General features: G+C 45.3%; 1 protein-coding gene across 1 annotated transcript in view; it reads right to left on the bottom strand.

The window, feature by feature from the left end:
• Positions 1–462: 462 nt before the first annotated feature.
• The window catches only part of PARP8 (poly(ADP-ribose) polymerase family member 8), a 154936-nt gene continuing 141468 nt past the window's right edge, over positions 463–13930 (bottom strand). The window contains exon 26 of the mRNA XM_053914755.1: positions 463–1902. Within this exon, the coding sequence (XP_053770730.1) occupies positions 1800–1902 (103 nt within the window). The 3' untranslated portion in view covers positions 463–1799. The remainder of the gene's footprint in view (positions 1903–13930) is intronic.

Raw genomic sequence — 13930 nt, 5'->3', positions numbered from 1 at the left:
GACCGGCACAGGGGTGAGCAAGTGACCTAACATTTCCCTGCCCTCACTGTGTATGAGCATTTCATTCTGTTTCATGTCTGTATTCCTAACATTTCCCTGCCCTGGCCCTGTATGAGCATTTCATTCTGTTTCATGTCTGTATTCCTACTCCTAGCAGGGTGATCACACGTGATAGGCGGCCAATACACATCTTGAATACCTTAATTGATGAGTTTAAAATGATTCAGAATGACTAATCTATGATTTCAGTGTTCCCTCCACAACTCAGACAAACGGCTTCCTGAGAAAATATTTGGATGGCAGCTCTGTCTCTTAATGCCAAGTAAAGGGCATGGCTCTCCCTTCCCCCATGTGAGTCCTATTTTCTGTGGGGTTTTGCTTTGAACCTTATACATCTAATAGCTTGGCAAGGCTTCAGAGTCCTGAGGATTATCAAGGTCACTGAGTTCCAGGCAATGTGTATTGCGACAATTCCTGGGCTTTATTCTGTTGCACTCGCAGAACGTGGCCTGTCCCCACAGCCCGTCTTGCAGGTCACACATTCAGCATCCTGCGAGCGGGGTGCTGGGTTGACCTCCCACACCCCCGGCAGGGACAGGGCACTGGGACCGATCGATCTCCAGCCCTGCTGGAGCAGACCTTTCCAGGTTTCTGCTGAACTTGCTGGCAAAACTCTCTAAGTGTTGTGAGCAGCATTTATATTAGCAGCTGTTCTCACTCCTGTAAGGATCCTCTCGCAGGCCAAGGTCTTTTTCTGGGCTGTCATAAACACCAAAATGAGTTCAGAGGGCACGGCTACCGAATTTTCATACACAGCACGAGCACAGTAACTCAGCTCAGCCAGCAGTCGGGAGTGTGGATTCCGGCCTTGCAGCGGTGCGGCCGGAGGGCAAGGGGCCAGAGTCACTGATTGTGAATGTGAGCCCACACGGGAGGGCGTTCACTCCGCCATCCACCAAACAGGCGACCTGGCCCAGTCCCTCTGCCTTTCTGTCTCAGTGTCCTGACGTGTAAAATGGGGACAATAAAGGTGTCACCCCGCAAGGTACTGCAAGTGTTGAGTGAGAACAGTGCCTTGCACGCAGTGTTAGAAGTCATCATCACCGCGTTCTTACCGACAGGAGCTGCCCAGACCCGCACTGTGGAAGGGCGAGGCTGAGTGACTTCAGCGGGGATTCCACCCGGTGCCCACCCAGCACAGAACCTGCCGCGCAGCGGCCACTTACCGGTACTTTCCCCCCCGAGGTCTCTCCAAATGTCGTGAAATGCCTCAAAGCGCTTACTCCATGCTGGAGCAGGTGCCCTGGTTTCAGGCCCGATGTACCCAATAGGGAAGGCTGTGCTACATACAGCGCCTCGGCCCCCAGGGTGTCTCCGGCCCTTCTTACCTCTGTTCGCGCTCGGTTTGCGTTTCGGGATAACTGGAGATCAACAGGGAGAGTGGAGAAGAAAAGGGAAACAAAGACGCATGAGAAAGAGAAACTCAGAGTATGTGGAGAGGGGCCAAAGTAAGACACAGATCCAGGCACCGAAAGGGAGTAAAATGATCAGAAACGACGCTCTTCTCGTGCTCGCACACCTGCATTTCCACTCTCACACGGGCCTGTAGGCGGTTCCCCTTGCTCAGAAGCGCTGCCTCCTCCTTCCCCCAGGCCCCATGACCCTCACCATCTGCGCTGGTCCACGTCTGTGTTTCCACTGGGCCTTCAGGAGTAGCTCCAACACAGGCCAGAAGTCCCTCATAGCCCCAAGTAGGGAATACTCAGAGGCCCCAGTGCGATCGGGCTGTTGTCACTCATTTATCCATTTCTGCGCTGGGTGACTAGCTCGTTCGGTGTGGTGTATGGAGAATCTGCTCTGCAGGAGGCCCATGAGACAGATTCGTAACTCCAGGGCCTTAGCCTTAGAAGACACAGACACATAAATGTCAATGACTAGTTATGTTAGTGAGATAACAAGAATGTCTAGGTGCTGTGTGAGCAGAGAAATGAGAGCGACTCGATGAAATTCTACAGGATTTGTCTTGGCTGCGTACCCAGTCTTTTTCAAACCCTAACTTGCTCATTCTCTTAACACTCAATTAACTGGTGAATTCCGTTTCTGTCTCCAACAGTTGTTTATTGAGGACTTGCTATATGCTGAACTTTGCAGAAATCCAAAGTGTAACTACTTCCTCCCTGCCCTGAGTCTTTACAAAATGTTAGAGACAAAAAACATTCTAACCAAGGACCTTTGAATATACAGCAGTCCAGAAAGAGGGCACGGAGCTTAGCCTGAGCCTGTAGAGATGGCCTGGAGATGAGTGCGTGGAAGATAGAAGAAAGGAATCTTGTGCATAAGGGGAGGAAGTTGGGAGCCTCGTGAGAGTGAACAGGCCCATGGTGAGGGGAAGGGATGTGAGAAAAAAATGAAGGGCTGAGTCCAGGGTGCCGGGAGGGGAGACAGTGGGCGATGAGGTTGGGTCGATGAATCCCAGCAAAACACCAGTGTAATTAACCAGAGCATCCAGGGCACACTCCACACCCAGGACCCCACTCTGCACTTCCTGAGAAAACAAGGACTAATGAATGAGTTCCGTGTTTTCTTTGCCTAGTTGAACACACTAGATAGTTCTGTTGTGAAGAGAAGCTGGTATCTTGTAGCCTGGACTTAATATTGAACTTCCCGCCTTGGCCACTTTGATTGAATGTCAGTCTCGGTCACTGCCTTTCAGTCCGTTCCCTTTCATCTCTCCGCTGGTGGTTACGTGGGAAGCGGTGGTTACCCTGATTCCCAAATTGTGCTCCCGTTGCTTGCCTTTTGTCTGCGAGTCCTAGGATGATGACAGCTTGTCAACAATGTCACAACCCAGTACTGGACAAACTTTTACCTTCTCACCTTCCAGACCGATGCCTTTGAAAATGTCTGTACCTACGGCCTGGCGGACAGTTCTCAGGGGTGGGGGAGGTAAAGCGGGGTGCCGTCATGCTGAGGAAAACGCTTATTTCTGTAGATAAATATAGTGGAAAACAGCAGACAAATAAATGTGTGTTTTTCAACCTGAGTAGCTTGATGACTTGAATCAACAGCAGCAGAGCTATAGAGCATTTAGTAAGCATTTAAACAAATGTTGAATATTATTTATAAAAAGTAGTGTGAGAAATAAGTGGCTGAGAAATAAATCTGTCTTGGTATTCTTCTCAGGCTCAATGGGCTCCTGGATTACTCAAGAGGCCTGGTCTTTCCCTGTGGCTTTTGGCCTGGGCTCCTTCCCCCTACGGGTTGGATGCAGAACAACAGGCAGCCCCCTAACTTCTCTCCTAGTGTCCGCCTGCTCGCAGCCCACCAGGGAAGGAAAACCCTTGGTAACCTCTCCAGGGGTTCTGAAGGCTCCTCCCATTGTGCAAGAGGACTTGGGCTTATTGGAGCCTCCCCCAACCTTTTCTTCTTTTCACAGAAAGAAGGTAATCACGTGGACACCCAAAGGAACAAAGTGCCCTATTTTGCCTGTATAATGTGTGCCCATATTTTGTGCATATTATACACGGGATTAGTATACCCATTATTATGTCCAATGGTATGTAATCATTATACCCTTGTATAATGCACATCCTTATTTTTCTCTAAAAAATTTGGGCAAAAAAGTGCACGTTATACATGGCAAAATACAGTAGCTTCATCTATTGTGTCTAAGGATATTTCTGTCCCTGGGACCTGGGCATTTCCTAACTGAAGCTGAAACAGGAGGGGATGCTAACTGAGGAGGAGGAGAGGAGCCCATGGGGATGGGAGGCTGCACAGCACTAAGGGAAAATGGGGTCTTAAGGGCCTCCCTCCTTTTCCCCTCACTGCTATAGCCCACAACCACAGGGACACTGACCTGGCCCGGCCAGGCTGTGCCCTGAGAGATGGGCTGTGGGGAAGGTATCAAGATAGCTGTATTTTCAAGACAAAATGGGAAACAGAGGTTGGATTTCAATTATCTTCTTTTTTCCTAGAGGGATTTCTAGTTGCTGTTTGCACAAAAGTTATCATTTTGTTATAGTGAATTTGCAAACCATGGTTTAGATCTACTTCCCCTTAGTTTATAGTTCGCTACTGTGGAGGCAAAGGACAGGAATCACTTAAGGAAGTGTTATACTAGCATATGTAATGCTTTTCCTGCAAATTTTTCAAACCGCATTTCTTAATTTATTCATTCAAAAACATTTGCTGCTCACTTATTCAGAGAGGTAGAAGATATCACAAAAGCAATACAAACACTTTTTTTTGTTTTTTGTTTGTTTTTACGTCTGGTGGGGCTTCCAGTCTTTGGGAGGGCTCTAGAGCTGACTGTGGCGGAACCCACAGGAAACGTCCACGTTAACGGCTCTGAGAAGGCAGGAGAGAGAGAGAGTGTGCCCGGAGACGAGCTTCAGAGAGAAGACGAGGTTTCCTTTGAAATTTTTAAGAAGGTAAAGCCCGCAGGTCTGGCCATGGGAGTGGTGGAACCATCTGAATCTAGTAGACGGGATAAAGAAAGACGGATTTAACAGAGTCCACGGCCTGGTGGATGCAGGGATGAATGGGGACCCTGGTTTGATTGAAAATAAAAGATAGGTAAAGTGATCCTGTAAAACACAAATAAAGACAGAAAAGTGTTTCACTTCTTCCCAGGGGGCTGAACGCTCTGCTAGCACGTGGGGTCCCCACAGCGATGAGAATCCATCCATGGGGTCCTTCCGGGGCTCCCCTGACAAGGCCTTTGAGGCTCCCTGAAAGGCACCCTGCCACACGCGCCAGGACCTTGTCAGTGTCCTGGGCTGGACTGCCTCTGTCTGACTCTCCTGGAGACCGAACACTCTGCCAGGGCAAGCGCTGCTTCCTGAAGGTGAGCCCTGAGCTTCTGGAGACCTCCTGTCACCGAAACTGGGACATGCCATGGGCTGAAAAAACGTGTGTTTGGATGGACACGTGAAAATGCTAGAGCGGGCAAATATAGCAGCAGCCCGAGGAGCAGAGAGACCTTTTGGGAGGAGACTTGAAGGTGCAGTGGATGGAGCGGGCAATCTGAGCGCTTTTCACCCTGGTGGGGCCACGGGGGTGGCTTGGGCAGAGCAAAGGCTGTCAGGAAGCCCTGAGCACTGGAGTGCTGCTATTCTGGTGGGAAGCATGCTGTGCCCCCTTCCAGACCCTCATTCTCAGACTCACGCAAGCCGGAATTGTCTTCTGAGCTGGAACAGAGGTGCTGATTGGACAACAGGTTTATGGTTGTTTGTATGGAGAACAATACAGTAATCAATAAATAATAACACAAGAATAAACTGTGTTTCACATACTCACGACAGTAAACCTATGCTGGACCACCATGTATTTCTGAAATCAGATGTTTGCTTACATATTTTTTTAAATTGCTTTATGTTAAAAAGCAAATCATGTATTTTTCAGATGCTTTCTCACTGTCCACATGCAGCTTCATATCTCCCTGCCTTGTACCCAGGTGTCCAGTGTATGACCCGTCCCTTTCACCCTCAACAAGTAAGGAAACTCCCATAATGAGGAGGGGACGTGAGTGGGGAATCTGTTACTCACTAAACTGTTGTGCAGCCAAATGGTGCCTCTGCCCTTACATGTCCCCCAGGTCCCCCTGGTTTGGTGGCAGAGGTGGAGGAGGTATGAGAGAGATGGAGACAGTGGTCACCTTCTGTGCAACGTGGTCGAACTCACTCTTTGTCTCTTTCTTCAGTCATGCTAACAGAAGTTGAAAATGCTATTGAATCACGAGGTTTTACAAAATCAAACGATGGACAGATTAAGTTGTGTCCCGGCACATAACAGTAGCCAAGAGAGACGATGGATGTGGCAGTAGAGCGCGATGTTCGGGAATGCAGTGTTTTACACCAAAGAGCGCCAGAAAAATGGTGCCCCCAAGTCAGAGCTGCAGGAGAACCACAGGGAACGGCAGGAAGTCAGAGCAGAAGGACACCGTTTATGGCTGGGCACTCCAGAACATATTCATGTCCTTGAGGGTACATGAGCTTGGCCTTGAATTATGGGCACATTTGCAGTAGGCAGAAATTCAAGGAAAAAGATTCCAAATAATAAACTGCAGAAAGCTATACTGCTCCAGGGCCGCTGTACATTAGAACTAGAAAATTGACTATGTTGCGAGCCTACTACTATTAAGAAATATGTATCCCAGAAGTTAACCAAGAAACACATAAAGAATAGAAATGCTCCCAACTACACAGCTGAAAAAATTCAGTTGATGTCACAGAGTAGTTAGTGTAATAAAATTCACGTCCGTTACAATTTATACCATGTTAGAAGAATGCGGTTCCTTTGGAAGGAAATTTACTTCCCCGTTGGCTTACAATTATAGATGTACTTAGTCCCATCTCTGATTTATTTTTATTGGTGATGAATATCAGTCCTATAGCTTAAAGTATCATCTGCCATGTACGTCAAGTAGTTAATGACCTGTAAAGGAACTCTTAGATGTGCTGAGGAAGCTCATTATTTAAGGTAATTATTTAGCAAAGCAATGATCCTTTGGTTATGCAAATTACTGACATTAAATTATAAATTGGTAAGTATCCAGTTTTATGTTGCATTCTGGGCCCTCAAAATGACCTTCCAGTCCAGGTATTCCTTGATCCAAAGTCAAGATGAAAAATGAGAAGGTGAAAATTTATACTTCAAGGGTGACAGGGTGGATGATACCTACATCTAAGGATTCCTGCAGGTGATGGAGCTGTAGCCTGTGATGACGAGGATGAGGATGATGCCAATGACCATGATGACTTTGGCTTGTTATATTCTACCTTCTGGATAGTTTAGATTTATGAAAGTTTTATGCCAATAATAAAACATTCTAAAGATTTTTGGCTTCACCGTCACTTCATTTCAAGATCATCTTCATCAGGCATTTATAATTTACTTGTTTCTGTGCCAAGTGCCAAACATGTATCAGGTCCTAGAAACCACTGGTACTGGTGGCATGGAGGAGGGGGGATGGGGGAAAGCAGGTGAATCCATCAGCCTCATCGTCGTCATCTGCTAAGTGACACAGGTGGGCTGCAGTCAGATGCTTGGGGATTCAGAACCATCTGGTACAGGGGGAGTGCACGGGCTGCAAACTGATGGTGGTCCAAGAGGAGTAACAATTGCAGATGGGAGCGGGGCTCATACAGAGAGAAGGAGCCAGTGGGAGGAGGTGAGGAGGCTCCCAGCCGAGGGGAAGGGCCACAGTGGGGGGGGGGGGGCGTGGAATGAGGCTGCAGGGGGCAAAGAGGGAGGCAGCAGCCAGGAGTCTGTATTTACTGAGTGATAAATTGGAAGACATGGAAGGATTTTAAGTCAGGGGTTTACAAAATCAGACTTGCATGTTAGAAAGATCAATGTAGCTTCCGCATGATGAGAGGGGGCTGAGCCAGGGTGATAGTAAACATCCCCAGTAGCCTACTTAGCAGAGGCCAACAGTAACAGGAGGGTCTCGGGAGCCAGGTCAACCCTTTCCTTGCTGCATCTCAGCACGCGGCACTCAAGGCGGTGTCTACTAGCACACAGCGCTTTCAGCATCTTAACCATCCCAAGGCTGTGCTCCCGTGTGCTGAATGTCTGTTCTGAGTAGAGGGCACCGAATTCCGTCGGGAAGGGACGCTGGAGGACACCGATATAACCCACATACATGTCAACAAGTCCCAGGAGAGACCAGGAAAATGCAATGTACTTGAGACACAAAGAGGAATTGAAATGGCTTGGCCGCTGATTGGTGAGGATGGGGGGGGGGGGAGGTGCTGGGAACGCCTGGTCCCCTGGCTCGAGTACAGGTGCTTGTGTGGTCTTTCACTGGATCAGTGAGAGGCCAGTAAGAGGAGAGTAGAAGGGCGGGCTGAGGGCACTGCTTAGTTTATTTGAGGCGTCCTCGGGACACTGAGGAAGAGGCGTTTGCTCGGCATATTTGATCATATAAATTGGATGCTCCAATTTCAGAGGAACAAGAGCTGTAGGCTTAGGGGTCATCGGGCTGCAGTGGGAGTTGGAGTCATCGACGGTGGAGTGTCCCCCAAGCAGTGCCGAGAGAAAGAGGCCACCGTCCTGGGCAGTGGGCCTGTGTCCCCGACTGCACTGCTGATGCAGACTCCAACCAGCAGTGTCTGCGGTGTTGTGGACGCGATGAACGAATTCACACGGACTGCAGAAGTCCTACGGAGAAAAAGGGATGGCATGGCCACTCTCTGAGTGAGAGAGCGCCCGACCCCTGGCTGGACAGGCTTATTGCTTTTCTGGGAGCATTACCTCAAGGAAGGTCTTCATTCATCATTGTCAGGCAGTAAGGATCAAACAATAGATAACATTCAAAGAACTATGAGGGCTTATTCTGAGTCAGGGTCAGATAGCTAAAGGGCCATAAAACTTGCGGAAACAAACTCATTTCATGCTTGGACCCTTGTCAGAAAATTGAGGACATTCTTAGCGAAGCAGGTTTCACAGGGTTTTATGCATTCTTTCTTAGGCCTGATGGCCTTGGGGAACCGCCCATTCCTGCCAGGGCTGCACTGCTCTCCGGCATTGTTTCAGGCTTAAGTCCGGCAAGACAAGTAAGGCAGCCGAGACTTCTCGCAGACAGAATGAGGACTCAGGAGATGTCAAAGCCGAGGGGCGAGGGTCCATCACCCCCTTTTTCTATAGCTCCCCAAGTGGGCCCCTTCGTGACTGTGCCTGTCTTAGGTCATCCCTCCCTTGAGGAATCTTACATGTCATTGGCTAACTAGTCATCTACCTGGGGCCAAGCAGAGTGAAGTAAAAGGGGGCAAAGGTGGGGCCCCTACCAGGAAGATAAACTGTCCCTTTAGTGGCTTAGGGTCCCAAGGTCCCCTTACTCAGCCTTAGCTTTGGGGGTTACAGCTTCTGAAGCCAGGCAGGGTGGTTCCTAACACACTGCATTGTACACACACACACACACACACACACTTTGACAGGTCTGGGAAACAGTATTACATGGAAACAGACTTGCTAAACTACTGTGACAGTTTTCTCACAGATCAGTGTTGAGGGATCTGGTTTTATAGGGGGAGGGTGTGAGGTGTCTGCAAGCGCCCCCTTGTGGCCAACAGTATCTGCCCTCTACACTTCCCCTTCACATAGCTGAGCATGCGCTGAGAGAGTAAGCTGCCTGGCCACTGTCCTCAGTGAGTCCTGTCTTTCCTGCATAGAAGAATTTGGACTGATCTCTAACACAAAGTCCAGAAGGAAATTATTCTCAATGTATTCAGTTATCCCTATCTTACAAACTGGGTCTCCGGTTTCCCCAGTTACTGCTTCTTTCTAAATCCTGTCTCTTCCGTTATTTTCCCCCAGTTCCTTGTCCCATCCTTTGCACCTTTGTCAGAATGACAAAAACCGATTTCTGACATGTCTTGCATTCCGCCTTGCTCAGAAACCCTTCTGAATACAGCTGCCAGCGCGCTTCCCCCACGCTGCCGTCCTGCTGTCGCTCATCCACAGGCTGACGGCACTTCTCCCTGGCCGGTTATCGCGTGCAGACTTCCCTCCCAGGCTCTCTAAAATGAATTCACGCCCAGCCTGTGCAGTGGCAATCCCCTGGCGGAGCTCTGCAAAGCTGTCAGACCTCTCTCTTCCCACTAGCCCCCAATAATGCTTGTATTTGCTATGTGAGTTCCCAAGCTGGGATTTCAGCGGTAATAAACGTGGCTTATTACACAGGAGACGAGACTCAGACACCCCGACCCTAGGTTTGGAGCCTGGTGATCCCTTTGACAAGCTGCTCAACTTCTCACCTCTAAGAGACGAAGGCACCTGCTAACACATTTCACAGAGTTATTTTGTATAGGAAATGAGACAATCTACATGAAAGTACTTTTTCTAAATTAGAAAGTGCTACGAAAAGCAAATCCTGTCTCATCAAAAATTTCTCTCATCTGAAATTCAAGAGAGCATGATTTTTTTAACCATGGGTTCAGCATCTTTGAAATTTTCATTCTTTTAGATGAAGTTACAGGTCACTGCTATTTGAAATAATTTCCAAGAGGGACCTGGAATTGGGACACAGATATATAGGAGCCAAATGAACACTCGACACATTCTCAGGGATTCTCAATGTCAGCTTTCCAAAGCAAAGCAAAAACGAAGCCTCTGTAGCTTTCGGTTACCAGAGGGGGTGAAACCACACCCTGCCAGCTCATCCCTAGGAGGAATGTACACCCATCACAGGGAACAACAGCTCCCCAAGTCACTGGACCAAGTCCAAAAGCATTAAAAAATTTGGTTGAGGAAATCAAAAACTAAACATTCAAAACATATTTAAGCGCTTCCGAATATATGCATTACGTACAAAGCAAAAGCAGATGAACAAGCAAATCATTGTGACTTCGTTGCAAAAATTCTGAAAAGCGTTGTCAAAAGCCATCAGTAATACACGACTCCCTGGCACAAATGTGACAACTCAAAGTGCCTCTGACGTTGCAGTGTGACCAGTGCACAAGTGCACAGCAGTTTGTGGAGGCTCACCCACATCCTCGCATCTGTAAGCCTGCTTTCCCCGGCGTTACGTCCCCCTCGGCTGGGAGGGACAGTCGGTCCCATCCCTCAGCCTGGCCTGCATTTTTGGTCTTTTCCACTCAGCATCGTTGGCCTTGTGTTATTCATGGGTTATTTCCAGAGGGGTTTGTTTTCCCAAATGGATGGAAAGCGGCTTAAGGCCAGGACAGAATCTCATCCTCTCTATTCCTTAAACTGACCAGACTCATAACAAGTATTTCTGAACTAACTGAAATCAACAGGAGCTTGTTATTTCTGATTTCTCAGCTGTAAATGTAACGTAAGTACAAAATTATTTATCACGAGAATGTAAACTTAGCTCCTCATAAACATTTACTATTGTGTTTAGAGAACCGCATTTATTTATGGACTAATGTCTTATTCAGTTAATGAGATGTGTTTTATAAAAAGCGGTACTTTAAAATCATTTTCTAATAACTAATCAAGTCCAAAGTGCTTAGAAAATTCAGGACGGTCCATTTGAAACACTCCGTTTGATATTATGCCAAGGCGTTATAAATAGAGCATACATATAAAATGTACAAGTCTTTTCAATCCTGTATTTCTTGACATAATTTGAAATTGAAGTGGTACTCACACAATCAGTTAAATCTATCGCAACTATTTGGGGAATACTGGCAAAAAGAGGTGTTTTTTTTTTTTCCTTTTAGTCCCTCTTATTTTAAAAGTATCTTATGAACGAAAAGGGCAACATCACTTTTAGAGTTTGTTGAGAACTTCCAGTATCTAATCCCCAGAAGCAAGATTCCCCATGAGGAACAGCTAAGCCTAACCGAGTTTTCAAAGTAGTGCCCACATATACCGTACTTGTTGAACAAATTCAGATTTATTGAAAGTAAACATTTACATTGGCTACAGTGTTAGAACTATTACAAAGCTGGATAAAAGAGGCTTAAGTAGCAATAGAAAGCAAGTGCAATAAAAAGTGAATAGAGAAAATATTTGGCCTTAGTGATCTCTCGGCAGTATTTACATTATGTACATATTGTTAAATATTTATAATAACTCTAAGGCACCAAAGGCTAAATAGCAGGTTGCAATACTATTTTGTGCACAGAAGTCAAAAAATTGATTGTAAAGACTATATAGTTAAAGAAACATAGGCGTATCTTGATGTTTACATAAAGGAGTGGCTGCATATTTTAAAATCTCAAATGATACATTAAGTATTGGGCAGACTGAAGAAATTATTTTTAGAATGTTAAATTATGTTGACTTTGTAAATAAGCACTATTTTTTACTGACTTGCTGGCAAATGTGTAATGTAATCTATTCTTCAACACAGCTTATTCACACTCATGGGTATGTTTTGTCTAAAAACTACTTGAAATTCTTTTGACCTACAAAAACTTATCCTAATATATCATAGCGTACACAAAATCCCCAAGAAAAATTAACTGGATAATAATATACATCAAATTTATATATAATCTGACAAAAATTTAGCAGGCACTCAATGCCAAAATACTTGAATATTCAGTTTGCCATTCTGGCACGAGAATTGGGTGTTTGATCTTTTAACCGTTCAGGGTGGGCCACTGTTTGCAGCTTTAGGTGAAGGGGAGAAAACTGGCCCATGGAGAAAACCAATTTAAAGGGAACTAATCATTTTAAAATTTTGCAACTTGGAATCCCCTCACATAGCTCATTGGGCGTTAACGACGTCACTCAGCACCAGTGACTGACATACCCAATCACGCATTGACAAGAGGTAACAAATACCTGTGTCCTGGCACAGTCTCGGCTGCTGAATTATTTGGTGACTTCTTGTAAAACTTCTCCTTGGTCAAACTCCACTTCTTTCTTATACTGGAAACCCTATTTACCTTAACAGTTTATCGCTTGTCTTGAGGTAGTGTTATAATGAAGAATTCATCAAGACAATAGAATAACATATTATTAAAATGTGCTTCAAGGGCCACCATGAAATCCACCCACTGAGACAGCAGATGGTCCAGGGTGAGTGGCCTGCCAGACGTAGGAACTTACTACCTGATAAAGACGTTCAGACTCTGACAAGGGTGATGAATGTATACTTACAACTTTCCGAAACCCCATACCCTAATCGAGTTGTGGTTATTATGACCAAGTACGGCTAAGATCCTTTCAATAACAATGGAGATTTACAGACCTGCGTATTTAAAGGTTTCCTTTCTTTTAGCAAAGGGGAGGATAACTGAGGATTTCTTCTAAACACGTAAATTTCTCAATGAGAAATATTCAGGGCATTAACCTCAGTTTGGGTTGGTTTCTTGTATGGCATAGTATTTGACAGTAAGTTTAAGGGCTTATATTTAAATCTTATATTTAAATTTTATACTGATATTCAAATTTTAAATTTACAAACTACCCTCAAATCCAACATTTGACTGATATTTGCTGAGCAACAAAAATAAAAATCATTTCAATGTAATGCAATCTAAGGCACCGCTAAAGTACCTTAATACTTAATATAAGTATAGTATTACTTTTTTCCTCTTTTTGACTGTTCGATCTTTTTTTTTAATACAGTGGACAATAATGAGGACAAATTATTCATCGTGAAAAGTTCACAAAACCAATAATGCCAGAAAAAGTACAACTAATAAAGTAAGGTTCTTCTTCCCCTCCTGCAAGAATGAAAATGATTGCCTTTGCTCAATGGGTTAATATTAACTAGTAATGGCTACACAATTAATATAACTATTACAAAGCAGCAATGAACAGACTTCAAATAATTATATAAATACAAAAGAGTATCACATATTTGGAATCAGCAAATAAGTCAATAGGTAATATCTTAATGTGGTGACTGAATCAAGGCATGTTGATAATGTTGAAACTTCTACCTTTTAAGGACCTGCTTGGACTTTGGAAGCAAGCTATTCATTTACTGATGATGCTTATGACAATCAGATTCCTCAGAAACAGAGGTCAGCATCAGCTTACCTATATACTGATACTATAGCGTGCCCGTATCAAAGCTTCAGTGAACAGTCTGGCTCCACTTGTAAGAGTATTTGCTTACAAAGCATCTGATATTTTTCAAAACAAATTTAAAATTTGCCATTCTACATTGCAACAGCATCCCATTAATTATCATTAGAAGACAACTTATTTTATCATAAAAGGTGTCTATTGTCTATATAGTATTATTAAGCATTAAAACTATCAACTACATTCCTTGCTCTGAGAGGTGAATCTACTTTCATTCCTAGATTGGCAGAAGTTTCTATCATGCCAGTGTTTCCTCTCCCCGCTCTGTAGTCTCCTGAGTCACAGGAGGTCCCCTTGCTGCTAGGATTTGAACACCACACTCCTGCCAGATCTCTGCTTAGTAAACCCTCCATGGATCAGGTCGGTGGTTTTAAAGTCACCCCTGCAGGCACTGGGGAGTTTGTGGAGGAGC

This window comes from Desmodus rotundus, chromosome 1 (genome assembly GCF_022682495.2).
Source record: "Desmodus rotundus isolate HL8 chromosome 1, HLdesRot8A.1, whole genome shotgun sequence".
Classification (NCBI taxonomy): domain Eukaryota; kingdom Metazoa; phylum Chordata; class Mammalia; order Chiroptera; family Phyllostomidae; genus Desmodus; species Desmodus rotundus.
The sequence above is the reverse complement of the archived record's forward strand: the minus strand, read 5'-3'. Positions and strand labels throughout refer to the sequence as shown.